The sequence below is a fragment of the Macaca nemestrina genome, chromosome 7 (genome assembly GCF_043159975.1).
Source record: "Macaca nemestrina isolate mMacNem1 chromosome 7, mMacNem.hap1, whole genome shotgun sequence".
In the NCBI taxonomy this organism is placed as follows: domain Eukaryota; kingdom Metazoa; phylum Chordata; class Mammalia; order Primates; family Cercopithecidae; genus Macaca; species Macaca nemestrina.
The window spans coordinates 4,594,945-4,615,873 of record NC_092131.1 but is presented as its reverse complement, the minus strand read 5'-3'; the positions used below and the strand labels follow the sequence as shown (position 1 = coordinate 4,615,873).

At 55.6% G+C, this 20,929-nt stretch overlaps 1 protein-coding gene across 4 annotated transcripts in view; it reads right to left on the bottom strand.

The window, feature by feature from the left end:
* Positions 1 to 20,929, bottom strand: part of LOC105467372 (serine/threonine-protein kinase MRCK beta) — a 133,062-nt gene that overhangs the window by 3,712 nt on the left and 108,421 nt on the right. For 2 of the 4 annotated variants that reach the window (XM_011716931.2, XM_011716930.3), the window contains 15 exons: positions 20,021 to 20,107; positions 19,617 to 19,694; positions 17,916 to 18,021; positions 15,405 to 15,541; positions 14,704 to 14,843; positions 11,270 to 11,351; positions 9,707 to 9,923; positions 9,208 to 9,270; positions 7,506 to 8,102; positions 3,852 to 3,949; positions 3,671 to 3,755; positions 3,455 to 3,572; positions 3,237 to 3,354; positions 1,964 to 2,069; positions 1,762 to 1,832 (listed from right to left, as the gene is read on the bottom strand). In XM_011716931.2, coding sequence (XP_011715233.1) covers positions 1,762 to 1,832; positions 1,964 to 2,069; positions 3,237 to 3,354; positions 3,455 to 3,572; positions 3,671 to 3,755; positions 3,852 to 3,949; positions 7,506 to 8,102; positions 9,208 to 9,270; positions 9,707 to 9,923; positions 11,270 to 11,351; positions 14,704 to 14,843; positions 15,405 to 15,541; positions 17,916 to 18,021; positions 19,617 to 19,694; positions 20,021 to 20,107 — 2,103 coding nt within the window. The remainder of the gene's footprint in view (positions 1 to 1,761; positions 1,833 to 1,963; positions 2,070 to 3,236; positions 3,355 to 3,454; positions 3,573 to 3,670; positions 3,756 to 3,851; positions 3,950 to 7,505; positions 8,103 to 9,207; positions 9,271 to 9,706; positions 9,924 to 11,269; positions 11,352 to 14,703; positions 14,844 to 15,404; positions 15,542 to 17,915; positions 18,022 to 19,616; positions 19,695 to 20,020; positions 20,108 to 20,929) is intronic. The other 2 variants (XM_011716933.3, XM_011716932.3) reach the window with 1 other exon arrangement.

Below are 20,929 nucleotides of genomic sequence, written 5' to 3'. Positions count from 1 at the left end.
GTTTTAGAGACAAGATCTCACTACGCTGCCCAGGCTGGCCCTGAACGCCTCAGGCGAGCCTTCCACCTCAGCTTCACTAGTAGCTGGCACTACAGGCGTGAACCATGGCGCCCAGCTAGAGTGGAAATGTTTCTGAATGAGAAAGAGGTGGTGACTGTGCATCTCTGTGGATGTACTAAATGTCACTGAGTTATTCACTTTAAAGGAGTTACTTTGGGCCCAGTGTGCTGGCTCATGCCTGTAATCTGAGCACTTTGGGAGGCCGAGGTAGGAGGACAGCTTGAGCCCCGGAGTTGGGAGACCAGCCTGGGCAACAAAGTGAGACCCTGCCTGTGTATTATTACGAAAATAAAAAAAACAAAGTTGTTGGCCGGGCGCGGTGGCTCAAGCCTGTAATCCCAGCACTTTGGGAGGCCGAGACAGGCAAATCACGAGGTCAGGAGATCGAGACCATCCTGGCTAACACGGTGAAACCCCGTCTCTACTAAAAATACAAAAACTAGCCGGGCGAGGTGGCGGCGCCTGTAGTCCCAGCTACTCGGGAGGCTGAGGCAGGAGAATGGCGTAAACCCGGGAGGCGGAGCTTGCAGTGAGCTGAGATCCGGCCACTGCACTCCAGCCTGGGCGACAGAGCCAGACTCCATCTCAAAAACAAACAAACAAACAAACAATAAAACAAAACAAAGTTGTTTTGTGAATTTCACTTAAATTCAAAAGAACAAACAAGGTCATGCAGGTGAGACAGGCACTGGCTGCCTCAGGACACAGCACCCTAAGAGGAACAGCATCTCCTCTGTACAGTGTGACAGCCTAAGACACACTTCGGATCTCATGAGCAGGAAACAGCGGACAAACTCAAACTCAGGAGCATTCCGTAAAGTAACAGCAGTGCTTGCTACAAAATTGTGACTGTCCCACCAGACAAAGACAGGCTGGGGGCCTGCTGCAGAGTAAAGGGTGGAAGAGTAGGATGGACAAAGGACCCAAAAGACAAAGGACTTCCAGAGGAAGAGACGCCGACCTTAGCAGAACCAGCAACATGTGCAAGGCATCTGCCTGTTCATTCGGCAGCCAACGTTAAAACATCTCAGTGCTGGGGCTTAGATGTGTGGTGGAGTGATGGACATGGCCCCTCTGCCTGCATCCCTCCCTCCCTCCCTCCAAGGATGGCGCCGGGGGCTAAGCCCTCAGCTCACTCCTCAGCCCTCAGCCCTCAGCACTGCAGCTCCCTGCCTCCCTCGACTGCATTCTCACCCCCATTCCACACAGGGGAAACTGAGGGCAGAGCAGTGTGGCCAAACTGCACACAAGAATGCCGCCAGCCAGGGTGGGGCTTGTCCTGGAGGCGGTCCCCACACTCTGACACCGAGCGCCATCCCAGCTGAGGGGCAGCAGACAGACCAATGTGGAAAGTCAGCCCAGACCACAGCAACTGCTGGTGTATCGCACTGAAGTACATTAAACAACACAGGAGTTCAGAGGAAGGAGGCAGGTTGGCGGGAAAGTTTCCATTCCTTGTGGGGCAGTGTGACAGCCCCGTCCCGTCAGCATTCCCAAAAGAGCTCGGGGTCTGACCAAGAGACTGCTGCACGGGCCTCCTGGAGGAGGGGACAGCCACCCCTGCCCCTCCCATCACCCTCCCACCACAAGTGGGGTGCTCTGGAAGGGCTGTGACACCACCCAGGGCCCCAGATCTTTGGGCTGCTTTGCCTCCTGCAGTGGTGGCTCACAGCCTTAGTACTGAACCTGGGCAACTCTCACCTCTTTGTCAAAGTCCTGGTCTGGATCGGACATACTTCTCAGAGGCACGGTCACGCCAGGCTCCGATCCACCTACAGAACAAGGACAGCTTTCCTCTTAGGGAGAAAGTCAAGGACAGAATCAAAAGCCTGCAGTCTCCCCATTCCAGCACCCCCTAGCCTCCACCTCCCCGAGGGCTGCAGTGGCCACACTTCCTCCGTACCTGATGAGGGCCACGAGATGTAGGGCTTGTTCCGGGACGGAGGCTGGCGAGCCAGGTTGGTGGGAGCGGGGCCCGGCCTTTCCTCCTGGGAGGGGGGCACAGCACTCTGGGCAGAGACAGCAATACATGAGCATGCATGGTTGACAGCCGGTGGGGCCGGCTGCGAAGTGTGTGCGGCCTCGTGACCTTGATGAGCAAAATGGCCAAGAGGGCTCTCTGGACTGGACAAGGGCTCTGGACAGTCTGAAACTAAGAACTGGCAATAGCAACGTTAGGCCAGATCAAATCCTATAAAAAGTGTACTTTTTTGTTTGAGATTGAGTCTTGCTCTGTCCCCCAGGCTGGACTGCAATGACACGATCTTGGCTCACTACAACCTCTGCCTCATGGGTTCAAGCAATTCTCCTGCCTTAGCCTCCTGAGTAGGTGGGATTACAGGTGCCTGCCACCACGCCTGGCTAATTTTTGTAATTTAGTAGAGACAGGGCTTCTCCATGTTGGCCAAGCTGGTCTCAAACTCCCGACCTCAGGTGAACCACTTGCCATGGCCTCCCAAAGTGCTGGAATTAGAGGCATGAGCCACCACACCAGGCCTAAAAAACATACTTCTTTTTTTTTTTTTGAGATGGAGTCTTACTCTGTGGCCCAGGCTGGAGTGCAGTGGCGCGATCCACTCACTGCAAGCTCCGCCTCCTGGGTTCACGCCATTCTCCTGCCTCAGCCTCCCGAGTAGCTGGGACCACAGGCTCCCGCCACTGCGCCCGGCTAATTTCTTCCTGTATGTTTAGTAGAGACGGGGTTTCACCGTGTTAGCCAGGATGGTCTGGATCTCCCGACCTCGTGATCTGCCTGCCTCGGCCTCCCAAAGTGCTGGGATTACAGGCGTGAGCCACGGCGCCCGGCCAAAAACATACTTCTCAAGTAAAAAACAGAAAGTATACCATCTGTTGGTATGAGGGTGTTACTGAGAAATCACCACCTGATGGCAAATGTCCTTAGGAAGCCGTCACAGGCCGAAACGTGGCGGACTCTGACAAGTATCTGCAGCATCGCTGCCCGGGGCGGCCCAAGGCCTGCACACAAGGCCTCGTGACAGGGAAAGTGCTTGTGAACAGAGCTTCAGTGGAGACGCGCTTGTGCGACAGGTGCGCCAGGTCAGAGCACAGTGCCAGCCTCGCGGGCCCTGCCTTTGGGACGGCCTCAGCCAACACGGCTGCCCGAGCGGGGAGGAGGATGGAATGCCCTGCCCGCCCCATCCCCGCCGTGCACGCACCAGAGGCAGGTCCATGAGCACCTGCATGCCGTCGCCTGGGCCCATGTGAGCCACGTGGTTGAAGTTGGTGGGGTTGGATATCATTTTGGATCTCAATTCTGGGTCTCTAAGCATCTCTCTGGGGAAAGGAAACACTTTTGAGATTCACGGACATGTGAGAATCCTCTTGGCCCCTCCCTAGAGCGAGGCCCGGCTGCCCCGTGAGGCCCCGCTCCTACCGCCTCTGCTGCAGTCTCTCTTCCTCCGGGACCTTGAAGACGAACCGCCTTTTGCTCCTGGTGCGCAGCATCTGCTTCTTGCTGTTGTCGGAGGTGTCCGGCACGTTGAGAACCGCTCCTGCGGAAGCAGAGCGCGCGGTGACGGTGCTGCGGCGCCAGGGACACACGCCCCTCCGACTTCCCTTCCCTCCACTCCTAGTGCAGAGGAAGGCTCACCCGAGAACTTGCTCTTGAAGTAGATCAAGCGTGGAGGCTCACAGTTGAGGAGGTTCAGGGTGCCCTCAGAGTTCAGGGGCCTTATCTGGATTGGAAACCAGGGAGGGACAGTGTAAGTGCGGCCACGCAGACTGCACCGGGAGAAGCCCGCCCGCACCGGACGGCGCCCAGACCTCCTTACCCTGCGCAGGCCGATGGTCTGCACCCACTCCATGGTGCGCACATCAAAGACGTCCACGCCATACTCGCTGTACACCGTGACGTGGGTGGGGCTGCAACCTAGCGCAGACGGAGCAGGGCGGGGTGAGCCACAGTGGCTCGGGAACTCACCTGCCCTTGGGCCGGAGGCCACGCCTTGGCACTTGAACAAGTGCAGAGGCAGCAGCACTGCCTCAGCTGGTTCACGTCACCAAAGACTTCACGCTCCCACTCTGGAATTCATCTTCATTTCAAAGTTTAAACAAACACAATCGAATGTTTAAATGCTCCACCATCGCTCTGTAACTAATATTTCGAATACTATAGTACACATGTTGAAGGTGACTTTTAAAAGTCTGGTTTTTCATTTAGCTCTCATGAGATGTGATTATCCTGAAAGCAAATTCAGGCTCAACACACTGGAAATTCAGGTAGGGGACGACTGTTCAGTATGGTGAGGCTAATTGTTCCATGGGAGATGGCAAGTCAGGCTTCCAGGTAGGTATTTAAACCCACACAGAAACCACTGCTGACCTCTGAGCAACAACCTTGCCTGTCTACCCTCCACACGAACGACCCTAGACCCCTGGGAACCTGTGCTACGGCTGCGTGGGAGGCCCCTCTGCAGCCTGGTCTGAAGGCATATACAAGTGGGGTAATGGCGTCCTGCAGGGAGCTCTGGGGTCCGCGCTGTGCTCCTCACCTGCTCATCTGTCGGCTTACAGAAGCAACTTCACCCAAGGCACCAAGGATGTGAGACCAAGAACTGCGGAGCCTTTGGCCATTTGCAGTTTAAGGGGCTTTCTCCATGTGTAGAAGAGCAACACCACAGCTGTGCCATGCGATGGAGGAGCGGTGCGCGTCCACCGCTCGGTCCCTCTGCGTGGGTGGCACTCTCACTGTCCCCACAGCCCCTCAGTGTGGCTTGGCTTCTGGCCCTCAGCTTGCAGAAACGCAGAGCTGGGAGGCGGCAAGCCCCAAATGCAGGAGAGCTCCAGCTCAGTGCTCGTTCCTGGCTCTGCTGCCTCCAGAGTTTAAGGTTAATCCTGCATCATGACACACCTCACTGCCTGAAGATGCATTTTAAAAGCCTTCTGCTCTGTTTCTATCACAGATTCCAAACAGGCTAGAAGATCAGGCCTTTTCTTCTGAATACAAAAAGGAAAATCAAACAGGGTTTGCAAAAAAGACAAAAGATACTGGCCTGGTCACCAAACTGCCTCCGAAGGAGCATTTCAGATGAACCTGTGAGGCCTCTGAGAACCACGTCAAAAGCAGCCCCAGAAACTGCCCTTCAGGGAACCACTCTCCACCCAGGGGCTTCTGGGAAGGCCCTTGCCTGCCAAGTACGTGGGGATTCGCTTGCAAGGAACCACGGAGAAGTCTAGTTTGCTGACTCAGTGATAAACAGATGCCCAGTGAAAAGATTCTAGTGAAACAGATTCTAGTGAAAAGAACACGGGCGCTGGAGCCTGACAGATGTTACATGTGACTCATGTGCACACAGCCCCTGTGGCCCTCAGCTGCCTCCTCTGCAACAGGGCTGATGACACCTGCCCTGAGGGATGGGAGGAGCAGGAGAGGCTACCTACACAGGGCGCTCAGCACAGGGCGCAGAATGAGCAGTTCTGCGTCCTACAGGTGACAGAATTACTTTTGACCAGCTCTGAAACTCATCTGCATCTGCACTGTGCCCACGGGGGAGAGGAGACCCACCAAGGCAGAGAACCCAGGAACTTAGGTGTCTATGACAGACACATGTGGCCAGGATCATAAATACACTGCAATAAGTGACCTGGGTCCTCTTCAACGTTACATTTTGCAAAAATGTAAATTCTGTGTGGTTTCAAACCCTGTGCTGGCTGCCCAAGAAGAGGACAGGGTGTTGGGGGAAGACTCCAGGACGAGGGGTGCTGAGGCAGTGGGACTGGCCCCTTTCTGCACCTCACTCCAGGCCCATGGCCTGGCCCCACTGCCCACACGTCTGCTGTGGTATGGCCATCAGGATGGAGCTGGGAGACACTGCAGTAAGCCCCTGTGGGTGGAGGCTGGCCATGCACCTCACAGGCCTGGTGTCTAGCCATGATGCCCTGGGTATGCTGCTGTCTCAGCAAGGCCGACAATGGGGCAGACAAAGGGGTTTAGCTTCAGGTAACTGAAGGAGAACATAATTCCCCATCTCTTGCCCTGTTACCCCCCCCCCCCGCCCCGCATCTGCCCAGCTTGTCTTCCGGCCTCCTCTTGATCTGTGGATTTGATGGTGCAGGCTACTCTGATAGATCAAACAGAGGTATTCTGAGGTTTAAGGTTTCCTTTCCATTTTAAGAGACACTGTCCCCCAGGCTAGAGTGCAGTGGTGTGATCATGGCTCACTACAGCTTCCATCTCCTGGGCCCAAGCAATCCTCCTGTTTCAGCCTCCCAAGTAGCTGGGACTATAAGCATGTGGCACTGAGCCTGGTTATTTTGTTTGTTTGTTTGTCTGAGATGGAGTCTTTTTCTGTTGCCCAGGCTAGAGTGCAGTGAGTGGTACAATCTTGGCTCACTGCAACCTTTGCGTCCCGGGTTCAAGCGATTCTCCTGCCTCAGCCTCCTGAGTAGCTGGGACTACAGGCATGTGGCACTGAGCCTGGCTAGTTTGTTAGTCTGAGACAGAGTCTCGCTCTGTTGCCCAGGCTAGAGTGCAGTGGCATGATCTTGGCTCACTGCAACCTCCGCATCCCGGGTTCAAGCGATTCTCCTGCCTCAGCCTCCTGAGTAGCTGGGACTACAGGCATGCACCACCACGCCCGGTTAATTTTTTTTTTTTGTATTTTTAGTATAGACGGGGTTTCACCCTATTAGCCAGGATGGTCTCGATCTCCTGACCTCGTGATCTGCCCGCCTTGGCCTCCCAAGGGATTACAGGTGTGAGCCATGTTTTGTTTCTTAATAGAGACAAGGCTGGTATCGAACTCCTGAGCTCAAGTGAGCCTCCTGCCTCAGCCTCGCCCGGTGCTGGGATTACAGGTGTGAGCCACCGCTCCCCGCCCAGTTTAAGGTTTTAAAAGCAATCGGACAGCGGGCCAGTCAGGAAGTGTCCACTGGTCCTACTTTCCCCCAGTGCCACCATTCACAGAGAAAGTCACATCAACTAAGCGAATTAAGTGACCCAACTGTTTGAAAAACAGCTCCTACCACTTTCAGAAGACACTTGCTCTCCCAGGGGGAACTGTAACTTAGACACCAGGGGTGAATTTTTTTCTGGCCACCAAAACCCCTCAAGCTTGTCTTTACTACTGTGTAAGTTTCTGTATTATCACAAGGAAGGCCTTTTCAATGAGTGATGAATGCCACGCCCTGTTCTCGGTTCGCCGAGCCCTTCTGCCCAGGGGCCTATGCCCGCCAATGGGGTCTTCTGCTGAGGCCTCTGGAAGAACTGGCCCCACGTGCTCAGGGAGAGGTTGCTGAGCCCGCCCACTGCTGGTCTGAGATGTGAGGTCTCAACCGCACTGTGGGCTGTCATGGAGCCCATCTCTCCTGATGCTCTGACTACTCGACTAAGGGACTGGAAGACAAACCAAAGCAAAATCGAACACATGCTGACTGTCGGTGGGAAAAGCAGCAACAGGGATATGCAACAGAAAACATATACATACTACAGGCGACAGGAGCCGCAGGCCACATGAGCTCCTGCGCGCGTGCCCTCCGGCCTTGCGGGTCCACGTACAGTCCCATGTGGCTGAAGCAAAGCAGGTACTCCTCGCTTTCGAGCTCCACAGCACAAAGGGCATCAAAAGACTGTTGTGAGAGGAACGCAAGCGAGGGGTCATTGGGATTTACCAGGTTTAGAGGCTGCCCGTCCCCCTGGATGCTCAGCAGGCAGAACCCCGAGGGGTAGCCCACACAGAGCCTGTCCCTGAGCACCGCCAGGCACTGCACGCTGCCGGGAGCCACAATCTCATTGAACTTTCTGTGGAATGGCTTCGTTCTCTGGATCTCATAGCAAAGGATCAGCCGTTTCACGGCCACAAACAGGCAGGTGCCAGAGTTCCTCTTGAGTGTGGCCGTGGCCATGAGCTGGCAGCCTTTGGTTTCCGGAAGCTTGATGTCAAAACTGCCTTCCGCTCCATCAAGGGATGACCATGGATAGAGGTGCACATGGTGGTTCCGGCCACAGAGGAGGATTACGATCTTCTCTCTGGGAGCAAGCTCGATCTGGTGCACCTTCTTACAGTCAGCGGCACGGACGATCACTGTGGCAGGCAGGACAAGAGCGTGAGGCCAATGGGACAGCCAGCAGCTCACTCACAGGGGCTGACGGCCTTGGCTAAGGACCTGCCTGGAACACCCTGGGGCCCTCCCCCGGGCTCCCTTCCTATGTGCACAGCCTGAGCCCAGCCCTGAGCCCGTCTCTGCCCACAGAGCCAGCGGCTTGAGGGCCCCCCGGAGAAGCTGCCCCACACATCCACAGTGCGCTCTTAGGGCAGCCTCGGGGGCCGGTCTGAAGGCTCCTCCGCCTCTGCTGCTGTGCACACCCCTCAGTGCACCAGGGCTCCAGCTGGGCTGTGCTTCCACCTGGGCCTTCGTGAAGCGAGGCTCTGGGGTGATCTGGGCCTCCTTCCAGCTCATCCCCGAACCAGAGAGCCCTCGCGCTGCACATGAGAAACAAAGCTGACTCCAACCCACTGGGGCCCTGAGACAAATCCTCTGAAGACACCGAGCTCACACGGCCCCCAGGTTAACCCAAGCCCCTCGCTTGCTCAGGATCTCCCCACAGAGCTGCCAGGCTACGGCCTCACCCAGCGGCTGCCCCACCCTTCTCGCTCCATGGCCATCACGTGCAGAGATGCTGGGTCTGTCGGGAAAGGACTACGGCTCACATGAAATGTTACTGGATTCCTTGGGGGATGCTCCCCAGGGTCCCTGTCCCCTGCCCAGGGCCAGTTCCAGTCTCCTGATGTTTCTGCTCCTAGACCCACAGCTGTGGAGCGGGTGCATGTCAGGATACCTTTGCCCTCCCTTGCTGGGAAGTGTGAAAGTGTCAAAATTGGAAGCAAAGAAACTAAAGCTTCTCAAGTGAAGCCTCAGCACATGTGGAACATCTGTAGCTGTTCCTCCTTTCCTTGACCCCGCCACCCACTCCCACTCAGTGCTCCCCTTGAAGAACTCAATGGATGCGACATGGAACTGAGCACCATGTCACCATGCACTCGATGCTGGTCTCCACGGCACTCTGGCCCCTCTGGCGCCTTCATCAAGCGCATTTGTCTTAACCCTTAGAAGCTACTGACCCTGTGCTGTCTGCAGAGGCCAGGCTGGGCCTGTGACATCCCAGGCTGGAACCCCCTGCTCACTCACCATCTCGGGTGACCTCTATGACATAGAGCCCTTCTTCTAGGCCGACTGCAATCCTGTCTGCATCTGTGGAAGGTTAAGTAACGTACACAAAGTCAGTACAGCTGACCGTGAACAATATGGGTTTGAATGCGTGGGTAGGCTCATTCACAAATATTCACAGATACATGTGGATGAGAATACAGCATTCCAGGGATGTGACACTTCAGTATCGGGGGTGACTTTCTGTCCATAAGGACTTCACAGGGCCGGCTGACTGTGGGATTGAGTCTGCGAGGATTTGGGTGTGTGGGGGGCTCCTAGAGCTGACCCCCAGGCTTAGCCAGGGCCGACTGTACTGTCCACACAGGTCATCTGCTTCTTAACATGCATGGAGAAACTGTCTACAAACCCAAATGGACAACCCGCCTGTGACCTTCCTCTGATTTTCAGATGGGCACCACAGCACTGCTGAAAGTGCTGTTGCTTCCGACACTTAAAGGACACAGCCTCTGGGACGTACCCACGATGGCAGCTGTTAGGACGGCCTTGATGAGAGGCAGCGAGCTGTCGTAGGCTTCCAAGGGAACATGCACGACCTGATTCCTCAGCCGGTTTTTATGAAGGATGGACTGGAGTCCTTCTAGAATCCCAACCCACTTCCTCTTTTCATTCTCATTTTCTGTCAGAATGAGCAGCGAGCTGGTCTTAGAAGGTGCACCTAAGAGAGAGGCCGTCACCTTCATGACAGGAAACAGAAGAAAAGAGAGAAGCCATCAAACACCAAAGCTGCACACAGCTGCCACGGCCCTGCTGGAGCCACGCACCCCAGGAGCAACGGGGGCTGATGTGCTTCCCAGGCGGGGACCCCTGACTCCACCTCACTGGGCGCCTTGCAGGGGCTCCCACAGCAGGATACGGAAGGGGCGGGGTTCTAAACAGCCCATGAGATCGCTTCCTGCTCTCATTTTCGTTAATTCTCCTTTTGCCAAAACTATGAGTAGCTGCCTACTTTAAATCTGCTTTTTTTTTTTTTTTTTTTTTGAGACGGAGTCTCGCTCTGTCGCCCAGGCCGGAGTGCAGTGGCGCGATCTCGGCTCACTGCAAGCTCCGCCTCCCAGGTTCACGCCATTCTCCTGCCTCAGCCTCCCGAGTAGCTGGGACTACAGGCGCCCACAACCGCGCCCGGCTAATTTTTTTTTTTGTATTTTTAGTAGTGACGGGGTTTCACCGTGGTCTCGATCTCCTGACCTTGTGATCCGCCCGCCTCGGCCTCCCAAAGTGCTAGGATTACAGGCGTGAGCCACCGCGCCCGGCCTAAATCTGCTTTCTTGAATAATCATTATAAATAAAAGCAGATTCTGAAAATGTGTCCAGGAAAAGCAGATCTGAAAAACACTGGTCCAAATCATGCCTCCCTGGGAGCAGCCTCTGAGCACACACATTACCAAATGACCATCACTCCAGTAACAATGATGGCAATTTCCTGTGCTGTGTATGGGAGGTTGTTTCTGAATAGAGCTGTGATTTAGTGAAAGCTGATTTATAGACTGAGTTTTGTTGTCAACCAAAATTTTACTGTGTTTATAAAAAAATTCCCAATGGAGGGGGCTAGAGGGCTTCTTTCCCCAATTCAGTCTTCTAGAAACATCCTAATGCTACAATGTCTAACACTAACTCAGTGAGGGACTCACTCACTCAGCCAACAAAAACGCTGGCTCCAATTGGCTGGGGGGCACTGGAGCGGCACCTTCACGCCTAACCCACCACAGCGCCTGCCTGGCAGTGCACGCTGAGAGGACAGTGGCCGGGACGTGGACCGGGTGGAAGAGGAGTTTCCGATGTAGCAGAAGGGAGGCTCAGTGAAGTAGGGTGTCTGGGAAGAAGCCAGCCAGGAGGCTCCCGAGATGGGCACAGGCAGCTACTTGGCCAGGACAGGACGCACAAGGACCTGGAGCCAGGCTGGAGGCCGAGACCCGAGGGTCACACTGGACGTGCGCTGGTGGCTGCTGCAGCACAATGACATGCCTGGAATAATCAGTTTTAACCATGTGCTTTGTTAAAAAGATTAATGAAAAATTCATACCCTGAATATACATGGAATATCTCGGCGTGTAGCATGAATGACATCTGAGGCCAGGACTGAGCTCACGGAAAACTCGTCATCTCTGGTAAGAAAGAAACATTCAGCCCGCTGGGAGACACACACACACAGGGCCTGAGGCCCTCCCACGCCCTGCCCGCGCCCTGCCCCGCCGTGTCCTTCCACCCCCATGTTCTGCAGTGGAGGGCGGGCCCCTCGCCCACGCAGATGTAAGAAACACGGGCAGGGCCAACAAACACCTCAAGACTCTGGGAGGTGTTTCAGGGCTTAGGAATGCCGAAGGGAAGCCCCGGAGCCTCATCCACTCTGTGCTGGTGCCTCCAGACTATGCCAGTTACAGACAACGAGGTCTGCATTTGGCACAGCCAGGCAGTCCCTCCACAGCCACGTGCACAAGACAAGTGGGGTGAGGGGTGTGGAGGTGAAACAGGGAGTTGGGGGGAGTGAGGGGTGGGCGTGGAGGTGAGGGGGAAGTGGGGGTGGGCGTGGAGGTGAGGGGGAAGTGGGGGGTGGGTGTGGAGGTGAGAAGGGGAGGAGTGGGTGTGGAAGTGAGGGGGGAGTGCGGGGTGGGTGTGGAGGTGAGACTGAGAGTGGGGGGTGTTGGGTGTAGGTGAGGGGGGAATAAAGGGTGGGGTGGGTCTGGAGGTGAGAGGAGGAATGGGGGGTGAGTATGGAGATGAGGGGGGAGTGGGGGGTAGGTGTGGAGATGAGAGGGGAAGTTGGGGTGGGTGTGGAGGTGAGAGGGGGTGTGGTGGGTGTGGTGGGTGTGGAGGTGAGAGGGGGTGTGGTGGGTGTGGTGGGTGTGGAGGTGAGGGGGGAGTGCAGGGTGGGTGTGGAGGGGAGGGGGAGTGCAGGGTAGGTGTGGAGGTGAGACAGAGAGTGGGGGGTGTTGGGTGTAGGTGAGGGGGGAGTAGGGTGTGGGGAGCGGGGTGGGTGTGGAGGTGAGGGGGGTGGGGTGGGTTTGGAGGTGAGAGGGGAGTGGGGGTGTGGTCAGTGTGGAGGTGAGGTGGGTAGGGGAGTGGGGGGTAGGTTGGGAGGTGAGGGGGGTAGGGGAGTGGGGGGGTAGGTTTGGAGATGGGGGTTGGGTGTGGAGGTGAGGGGTGGGGTGGATGTGGAGGTGAGTGGGGAGTGGGGGTGGGTGTGGAGGTCAGGGGGTAGGGGAGTGGGGGTGGATTTGGAGGTGGGGGGAGTGGGGGGTGGAATGGGTGTGGAGGTGAGGGGGTGGGGGAATGGGGGTGGATGTGGAGGTGCGGGTGGGTGTGGAGGTAAAGGGGGTGGGGAGTGGGGGTGGGTTTGGAGGTGGGGGAGTGGGGGATGGGTTTGGAGGTGAGGAGGGGTAGGGGAGTGGGGGGTGTGTTTTGAGGTGAGGGGGGTAGGGCAGTGGGGGGTGTGTTTTGAGGTGAGGGCGGTAGGGGAGTGGGGGGTGTGTTTTGAGGTGAAGGCGGTAGGGGAGTGGGGGGTGGGTGTGGAGGTGGGTTTGGAGGTGGAGGGTGGAGGAGTGGGGGATGTGTTTGGAGGTGGGGGTGGGGGAGTAGGGGGTGGTTTGGAGGTTGGGGGGTGGGGAAGTGGGGGGTGGATTTGGAGATAGGGGTGGAGGAGTGGTGGTGGTTTTGTAGATGGGGGATGGGGGAGTGGAGGGTGGGTTTGGAGGTGGGGAGTGGTGGGTGGGTTGGAGGTTGGGGGGGTGGGGAGTGGAGGGTGGGTTTGGAGGTGAGGGGTGGGGGAATTGGGGTGGGTTTGCAGATGGGGGGTGGGGAAGTGGGGGTGGGTTTGGAGGTGGGGGGTGGGAGAGTGGGGGTGGGTTTGGTGGTGGTTGGGAGTGGGGGGTGGGGTGGGTTTGAAGGTGAGGGGGGTAGGGGGGTAGGGGAGTGGGGGGTGGTTTTGGAGGTGGGTAGTGGGGGGTGGGGAAGTGGGGGGTGGGTTTGGAGGTAGGGAGTGGGGGAGTGGAGGGTGGGTTTGGAGATGGGGAGTGGGGGGTGGGTTGGAGGTTGGGGGGTGGGGGAGTGGAGGGTGGGTTTGGAGGTGGGTGGGAGTGGGAGTGGGTTTGGAGATGGGGGTGGGGGAGTGGTAGATGGGGAGTGGGGGGTGGGTTTAGAGGTGGGGTGGGTATGGAGGTGAGGGTGTGGGGGAGTGGGGGTGGGGTGGATGTGGAGGTGCGGGTGGGTTTGGAGGTGGGGGGTGGGGAATTGGGGGTGGGTTTGCAGGTGGGGGTTGGGGAGTGGTGGTGGTTTTGTAGATGGGGGATGGAGAAGTGGGGGTGGGGGAGTAGTGGATGGGGGAGTGGCAGGTGGGTTTGGAGGTGGGTGGTGGGGGCGTGCGGAGTGGGTTTGGAGGTGGGGGGTGGAGGAGTGGGGGGTGGCGTGGGTGTGGAGGTGAGAGGGGGAGCAGGGTGTGGGTCACTGTGGAAGTGCTGTTCTGAAGAGGCTCCCTGAAGAGTGCTTAGCCCTCTGATGGGACCCTTGACTTTGGCTTAGGCCAATTTTTTGTCTACCAGTGGCTCTTTGTCACCAGGTCAGGGGCATAGCTGTACACAGCCAGGGACTGGCAGGTGCCCCGGGGGGGTGGGGCATGGAAAGTGGGAGTATGCTGCCAGGTGATCCCGACTCATCCTTGCTGTCCTCAGGGTACCTGCCCAGCAGCCCTGCCCCAAGAACCAATGCTACAGATGGAGTCTCTAGGCCCTGCCTGAGCCCAGAGCAGTCCTGTGTGCACCACATCAGAGACAGTGCACGGGCACTGCACAGAGGTGCCACAGAGGCGGTAGCACAGCTCCGTGTGCAAGCCCTGGGCTGAGCTAGGCCTCTTAGTGATGTGTTTACCTTCACAATACTCCACATGCCAGTAACATGACCACTGTCCTCATCTCACAAACAGATGGGCCACAGATATCAACTGTAGGAGAAAGTGGGAAGGAGGCCCCGCCTGCTCCTGCAGCTGACACTGGGTGGCACTGAGACAGGGTCACACAGCAAAGGCCATGGTCACACACACCCACATGGCCCATGGCTCCAGACTTCGTCCACAAGCCAAGAGCCCCTGCCCCGGTCTCTAAAATGCACACACGGCTGTGGGCTGCACAGCTTTTCTCCGGGATGTCTTCTGCTTGTTCTTGGGCATGTGGTTTTCTAATGTTAAATTAATTCCCCTGTGGCAAACTTTTCAATGCAAACACATGCAAGGCAGGCAGCATCTACGGCGCTCATGTTCCTGTGCATGCAGGCCCATAAGCACGTCTGCTCATAGGCATGTGAGCACTTTATGTCATGACTAAGCTGTACCCATTTTTGCAACTGTACAATAATGAAGCGGGTGAAGTATACATGAGGTGAAAGATTACCAAGGAACACACTGTCCTTTTGGCTAAAGATAGATAAGGAAGATTCACAGAGCAAGGACAGTGCTGCCCAAACACAGACCTGAGATCCAAGACTTGGCTCGCAATGACACCAGGCTGGGTGGATTTTCCTTCAGGCAGATCATACAGGAAGAGCTTGCAGTCACAGACGACTGCATATGCACGCTGCCATCCCTTCTTCACCCCCGTGGGCTTTGGGACCTATTAATAAAAACAAACAGTGGCCACGTTCCACCAGGCCAGGCAGGCCGCCAGGCCCCATTACACTCGTTCACAATCTCCTTCCAGCTGCCAGGCCGGCAAACAGAGCTGTCTGGACAGAGGGGGTTTTCCCAAGAAGGCTCAAGGCATTGCTGGGGAGGGGCCCATGCGTGGCAGCAGACAGTGCCAGGAAAGCTGGCAGCTCAGCCAACGTTGCGTCCACCCCATGCAGGGTGCTGTGGTACCCACAGCCCGACAGTCTTGTAGACGTGGGCCTGGCACAGTGGCTTTCAGACTGAGCTTCTGTCCACTGGCTGGACACTCAGCCCAGGATGGACTCTGAGTGAGCGTCTGCGTGGAGGCCTCAGGATGCCCAGGCCATTCAGAACAGCGGCTGTGCAGACCTGATGGCCTCAGTGCCCAGGAGGGGAAGCCTCCTAGGACTGGCACCAGGGCTGCCTGCCAGAGCAAGGGGCTGCTTTCAAGAGTGGCTGGGCATGGCTATTGGTCCCTGCACCTCACAGGCACCGACAGCTGAGGGGTGGAGATGAAACCGCCTACCTTGACATGGCCTTTGTAGGCTGTTCCGATGCCTCGCTGCACATCCACGCCCAGAGGCCTCTTGGACTGCTCAGGAGGTATTGGGCACACCTGCGGGGCGCTGTCTTTGCAGGACACGTGGCAAGCAAAAGAACACACTGGAAGAGAGCAAGAACACTGCCTTCAAAGCGTGCTGCCCACAGAGAAGTCACTGCAGAACCTATGCCCGAAAGAGGCAATTTAATAACTACCAGGCCTCGCCTGGAATCCCAGCACTTTCGGAGGCTGAGGTGGGCAGACCACTTGAGGTCAGGAGTTTGAGACCAGCCTGGCCAACATGGTGAAATCCCGCCTTTATTAAAAATACAAAAATTAGCCAGGCATGGTGACATACACCTGTAATCCCAGCTACTCGGGAGGCTGAGGCAGGAGAATCGCTTGAGCCCGGGAGGCGGAAGTTGTAGTGAGCTGAGATCACACCACTGCACTCCAGCCTGGGAGACAGAGTGAGACTCTGTCTCAAAACAAAACAAAACAAACAAAAAATAATGACCAAGTTTCACATCAAGTCCAGACATCCAAGAAGGTAAAACCAGTTGCAGGGCAGAATCCACACAAAAGCTCAGGGATTCTGGCACTGAATGCGTCCTCAGCATGCGCACAGGGGAAGGGCCCACTGCAGAAGCCTGTCTCCATGCTGTCCCCGCCAGCCCGGGCCGCCTCCCGCACAGGTGAGCTTCTACACGGCAATTACAGGCCAATGGTCATGGGGACGTGGGATCTTGGCAGCCAATCAAAACGTGCATGAGTTGAAATAACAAAAAACAATGCTTCTGCTATAATGTAGAATGAAGGGCAACTCTGCTCACAGACCCATGGTCAGGAAGGCGTGAGTGCTCACAGCCAGTGAGGTCTGGGCTCCAGGACCCTCCTGCAGCACTGGGTGGCTTGGGGTGGTTGCTCATCTGTGAAATGAGGCAATCACTGAGGGGGTAAGAGCATTTCAAATCCCAGCACAGGGCAAGAGCACAAGATACAGCCTTAATGGGCTGAGTGAGGTGGCTCATACCTATAATCCCAGCACTTTGGGAGGCCGAGGCAGGTGGATCACTTGAGGTCAGGAGTTTGAGACCAGCCTGGCCAACATGGCGAAACCCCATCTCTACTAAGAACACAAAAATTAGCTGGGCATGGTGGCGTGCGCCTGTCCCCAGCTACTTGGGGGTATGAGGCAGGAGAATCACTTGAATCTGGGAGGCAGAGGTTGCAGTAAGCTGAAATCGAGCCACTGCACTCCAGCCTGGGCAACAGAGTCAAACTCCGTCTCAAGAAAGAAAAGAAATGAAAAGAAAGAAAAGAAAGGAAAGAAAGAAAGAAAAGAAAGAAAAGACAAGACAGACAAGGAAGGAAGGAAGGAAGGAAGGAAAAGAAAAGAAAAAATAGAAAAAAAGAAAAGAAGGAAGGAAGGAAGGAAAGGGAGGGAGGGAGGGAGGGAGGAAGGAAGGAAGGAAGGAAGGAAGGAACGAAGGAAGGAAGGAAGGAAGGAAAGGGAGGGAGGGAGGGAGGGAAGGAAGGAAGGAAGGAAGGAAAGGAAGGAAAGAAAGGAAGGAAAGGGAGGGAGGGAGGGAGGGAGGGAAGGAAGGAAGGAAGGAAGGAAGGAAGGAAGGAAGGAAGGAAGGAAGGAAGGAAGGAAGGAAAGGAAGGAAAGGAAGGAAGGAAAGAAAGGAAGGGAGGGAGGGAAGGAAGGAATGAAGGAATGAAGGAAGGAAGGAAGGAAGGGAGGGAAGGAAGGAAGGAAGGAAGGAAGGAAGGAAGGAAGGAAGGGAGGAAGGGAGGGAAGGAAGGAACGATGACCAGAAGCAGAGACAAATAATTGTGGTTATCTCTAGATAATCTGATAGTGGAAGGTTTTACACAATTATTTTTCCTGATTTTCAAGAACAGCTGCAGACGATACACTTTATAATAATTCTCAATGGAAGATCTGGGTCACCACAGAGGCGCAGAGTGCACTGGAGCCCCCAGCACAGCAGGGATCCACAGTTCCACAGACCTTTACTGAGGATTTGTAAAAATAAACCTGCCAGGCTGGGTGCCGTGGCTCACGCTGGGTGCCGTGGCTCACGCCTGTAACCCAGCACTTCGGGAGGCTGAGGCGGGAGATCGCTTGAGTCCCAGAGTTCGAGACCAGACTGGGAAACAAAGTGAGACCCCCACTCTCTACAAAAAAATTTAAAAATAGCCAGGTGTGGTGGGGTGTGTGTGTCTGTGCTCCCAACTACTTGACAGGCTGAGACAAGGGAATCGCTTGAGCTGACCTGTGACTGCACCACTGCACTCCAGTCTGAGCTACAGAGTGAGACCCTATCCCCCCACCCAAAAAGAACCAAACCCTGTCCTCAAATAATGCCAATCAAACTTCACTTCAGTTTGGTTTGCTTGCATAAGGGCTGCCCTGGCGCTTGCTGGTGCCCTGAGCGGCGGGGGTGTGGGGCTGTGCACGCTGACCCGGGGAGCTGCAGCGACACTCACCCTCGCAGGCGTAGCCCTGCCGGATCAGCCCAACCATCAGGGAGGTGCAGTGGCTGCACTGAGTAGGGCTGGAGAAGGACTTGATGCTGAACTGGTGAGCTTTCGGCTGGAAGGAGAAAATCAAGAACACTGAGGTGAACCATGGACTCCTGAGAAGAGTCAGATCCATCTGCCTGTGATCCAGTTTATACACGGCTTGGGCATTATCCTGAAAAGGTGGAAATGTGCACGTTCTGGTCTTGGTCTACGTGTTCCCTAACAGGGCTCATCAAATAGTGGTGAAAACCACCTACGAGCCTAAGCCAGAGACAGGCCAACAAATACGTCCTTCAGTGGGAGAGCACTGCGACCAAACAGCGAGGTCAGCTGGGCCAGAGCGCCAAGGCGGCATGGCCAATGCTCTTTCTGGCTCACGCTCCTGGCCTCCTGGAGACCAGCACCAACTGGCTCTTGGGGGCCAACCTGGGGTCACATTTGGGTTGGGCTGCACACAGGCCTTGCATGTGTCCAAGACACACACAAGAATCACCTACGGGAGAACAGTTCACAATAGCAAATGCCTAGAAAGGCTCATGGTCCCTCATCGGGAGTGGACACACTGTGATCCCAGCGGCAATGGAAGCAGCCCCAAGGCTGAACGGAGGGACGTGGTGCAGGCCATGCGGGACCGCCTGTTTACAAAGCTCAGGCGCAGCAGAGACCAATACGATCCTCAGCAGGACACAGATGTGGGTGAGACCACTGGCAAGAAGTAGGGGAGTGACCGACACAAACTCCAGAGACCTGCGGGGGAAGAGGCTGGCTGAGGTGGGCAGGGAGGCCGTGGGGCGGTGCCCGGGCCGTCACGACTAGGAGCAACACACCAGCAGTCTGCAGAGCTGCTGCTATCAAATATGGTAACCAAATAAATGACCTCTTGACTTGGTCCCTGACTCTGCAAGAGTCTCAGTCCAAAAGGCAAACCCTTAATTAGCCTCATACAAGTCTGGCTTCTTACGTCCAGCTGGCATAGCTGCCTGTGGCAGGAAGCACAAGCAGAGGCCGTGTCTATATTAACAACAACTAAAACCACCTTAGGCCACAGGGCTATGTACTCGCAATGCTTGGAACTCGGGGGCCTGTCACCCTGGAGACTTTCTGATCTGCGTTGCTATTTATACGAAAGAAAAGGGGATGTTACAGAAGAAGCCAAGGCCAGGACTTGGGAGCAGGGGCCCAGTGGGGTCCCCGTGCTGGCTCTCCAGGATGCACTTGTGAAAAGCATGAGGCTCAGAACCGCACACGCACTGCAGTGCCTCTTATGCCGAGTCATTCTTACCCACCAGCCACACGGTTCTGTAAGGTTCCCAAAGTGCAGGCAGACAAATGAAAGTCAATGTGGAGAAGTAAGCTGCCTATCCATGGAGAGGGGAATATGGCTTGGGGAATGAGACGAGAGTAGGGAGACCAAAAGCTGAACATTTCTGATTAAAATATATTTGTGTAGCATTGGTGTCATTAAGAAAACACAGGATCCTGACAGCTTCCTGAATTACACACCATTCTCAACAAATTTCCTACAGAACACCAGGGTCACTACTGTGTGTACGCAAAAATGACTAAGTCTGTTTTACTTATACAAAAGTTATTTTCTAAATAACTGAGAATAAATAAACAACTAAATAACTAAGAAGGCGCCCCGGGTGAAAGCAAGGCCCCTACCTTCGGTCCAGCCAGAGCCAGGGCCTGCGTGGTGGGCAACGGCACAGCGGATGGCCTCTGCGGGGGCCGAGCCATGTCCTGGGAGACAAGCAGGACAGGTGAGTGTCGGCCCAGCTCAGCACGGCTGAGACACCTGGCCCCACGGGGTGCACTTCTCTCAAGAATGTGTTAACAGCGAACAGTTCTGCATCTTTAATTTGCTACAATGTTGAGACATCTGCTGAAGCCTTCCTCATCTAGGGGAGGGACTGACAGTTAATTCTCAAAATGAAAGGTGGGCTTGAGCACCTGGGCAGAGGCCCTCGCTGCAAGCTGTTATGCAGGGGCCAGGTGAGCGGTGTCTGGTCACCTGGACACGAGGGCAGACCCCAGGTGGGAGCATCACCAAGGCAACGCTGTCTCACCTCCTGTTGCTCTGATGCAGCCACAGACATCGACGGGGACGTTTCTGGCTTCGGAGCTTGTGTTTCTTGCTCACTAGCTGAGCTGGTCTGTGAGAACCAAGAAAGAAAGAGTTGGGTGAAAGGACATACTCTACATGATCCAGACTCGACTTATAAGTTCTTTACTAATAAAAGCACATTCTGTCTGGCCCAGAGGTCCCAGCGGTTCTTACTCCTGGATCCTATCACCCCTTGGGTCTCCTCACAGACTCCTGCTCCACTCCTAGCTGGCCGGCCTACCCTGAGGACCCCTGCACTTGGCATCCTCGGCTGAGTGGTGATCGCGTGGGCAGGTGAGTCTGACAAGTCACAGTCACCCCACTGAGGTGAGAATTTGCCTGGAGACACTTCTAATGCACAGCCCTGAGCACACCGCCGCCTCCTACAGCCTCCTCACCCTGGCCACTGAAAGGGCAAGACCTGGAAACGCCGATCCTTCCTGACCTTTATTCATAAGTAAGGTTACCCAACCTAGCAGCCTTAAGATCAATTAGCCAGGCAGGGCGCGGAGGCTCACGCCTGTAATCCCGGCACTTTGGGAGGCTGAGGTGGGGATCACCTGAAGTCAGGAGTTTGAGACCAGCCTGGCTAACATGGCAAAACCTCGTCTCCACTAAAAATACAAAAATTAGCCGGGCGTGCTAGCACACACCCATAATCCCAGCTACTCTGGAGGCTGAGGCACGAGAATCGCTCGAACCCAGGAGGTGGACGCTGCAGTGAGCCGAGATCAAGCCACTGCACTCCAGCCTGGGCAATGAAGCAAGACTGTCTCAAAAGAAAAAGAAAAAAAAGATCAATTAGCCAAATGCTTCTTAACCTCATTTCAAGGATCAAGAAGAAATTCAAACATCAAGAGAGGTCGGTGGG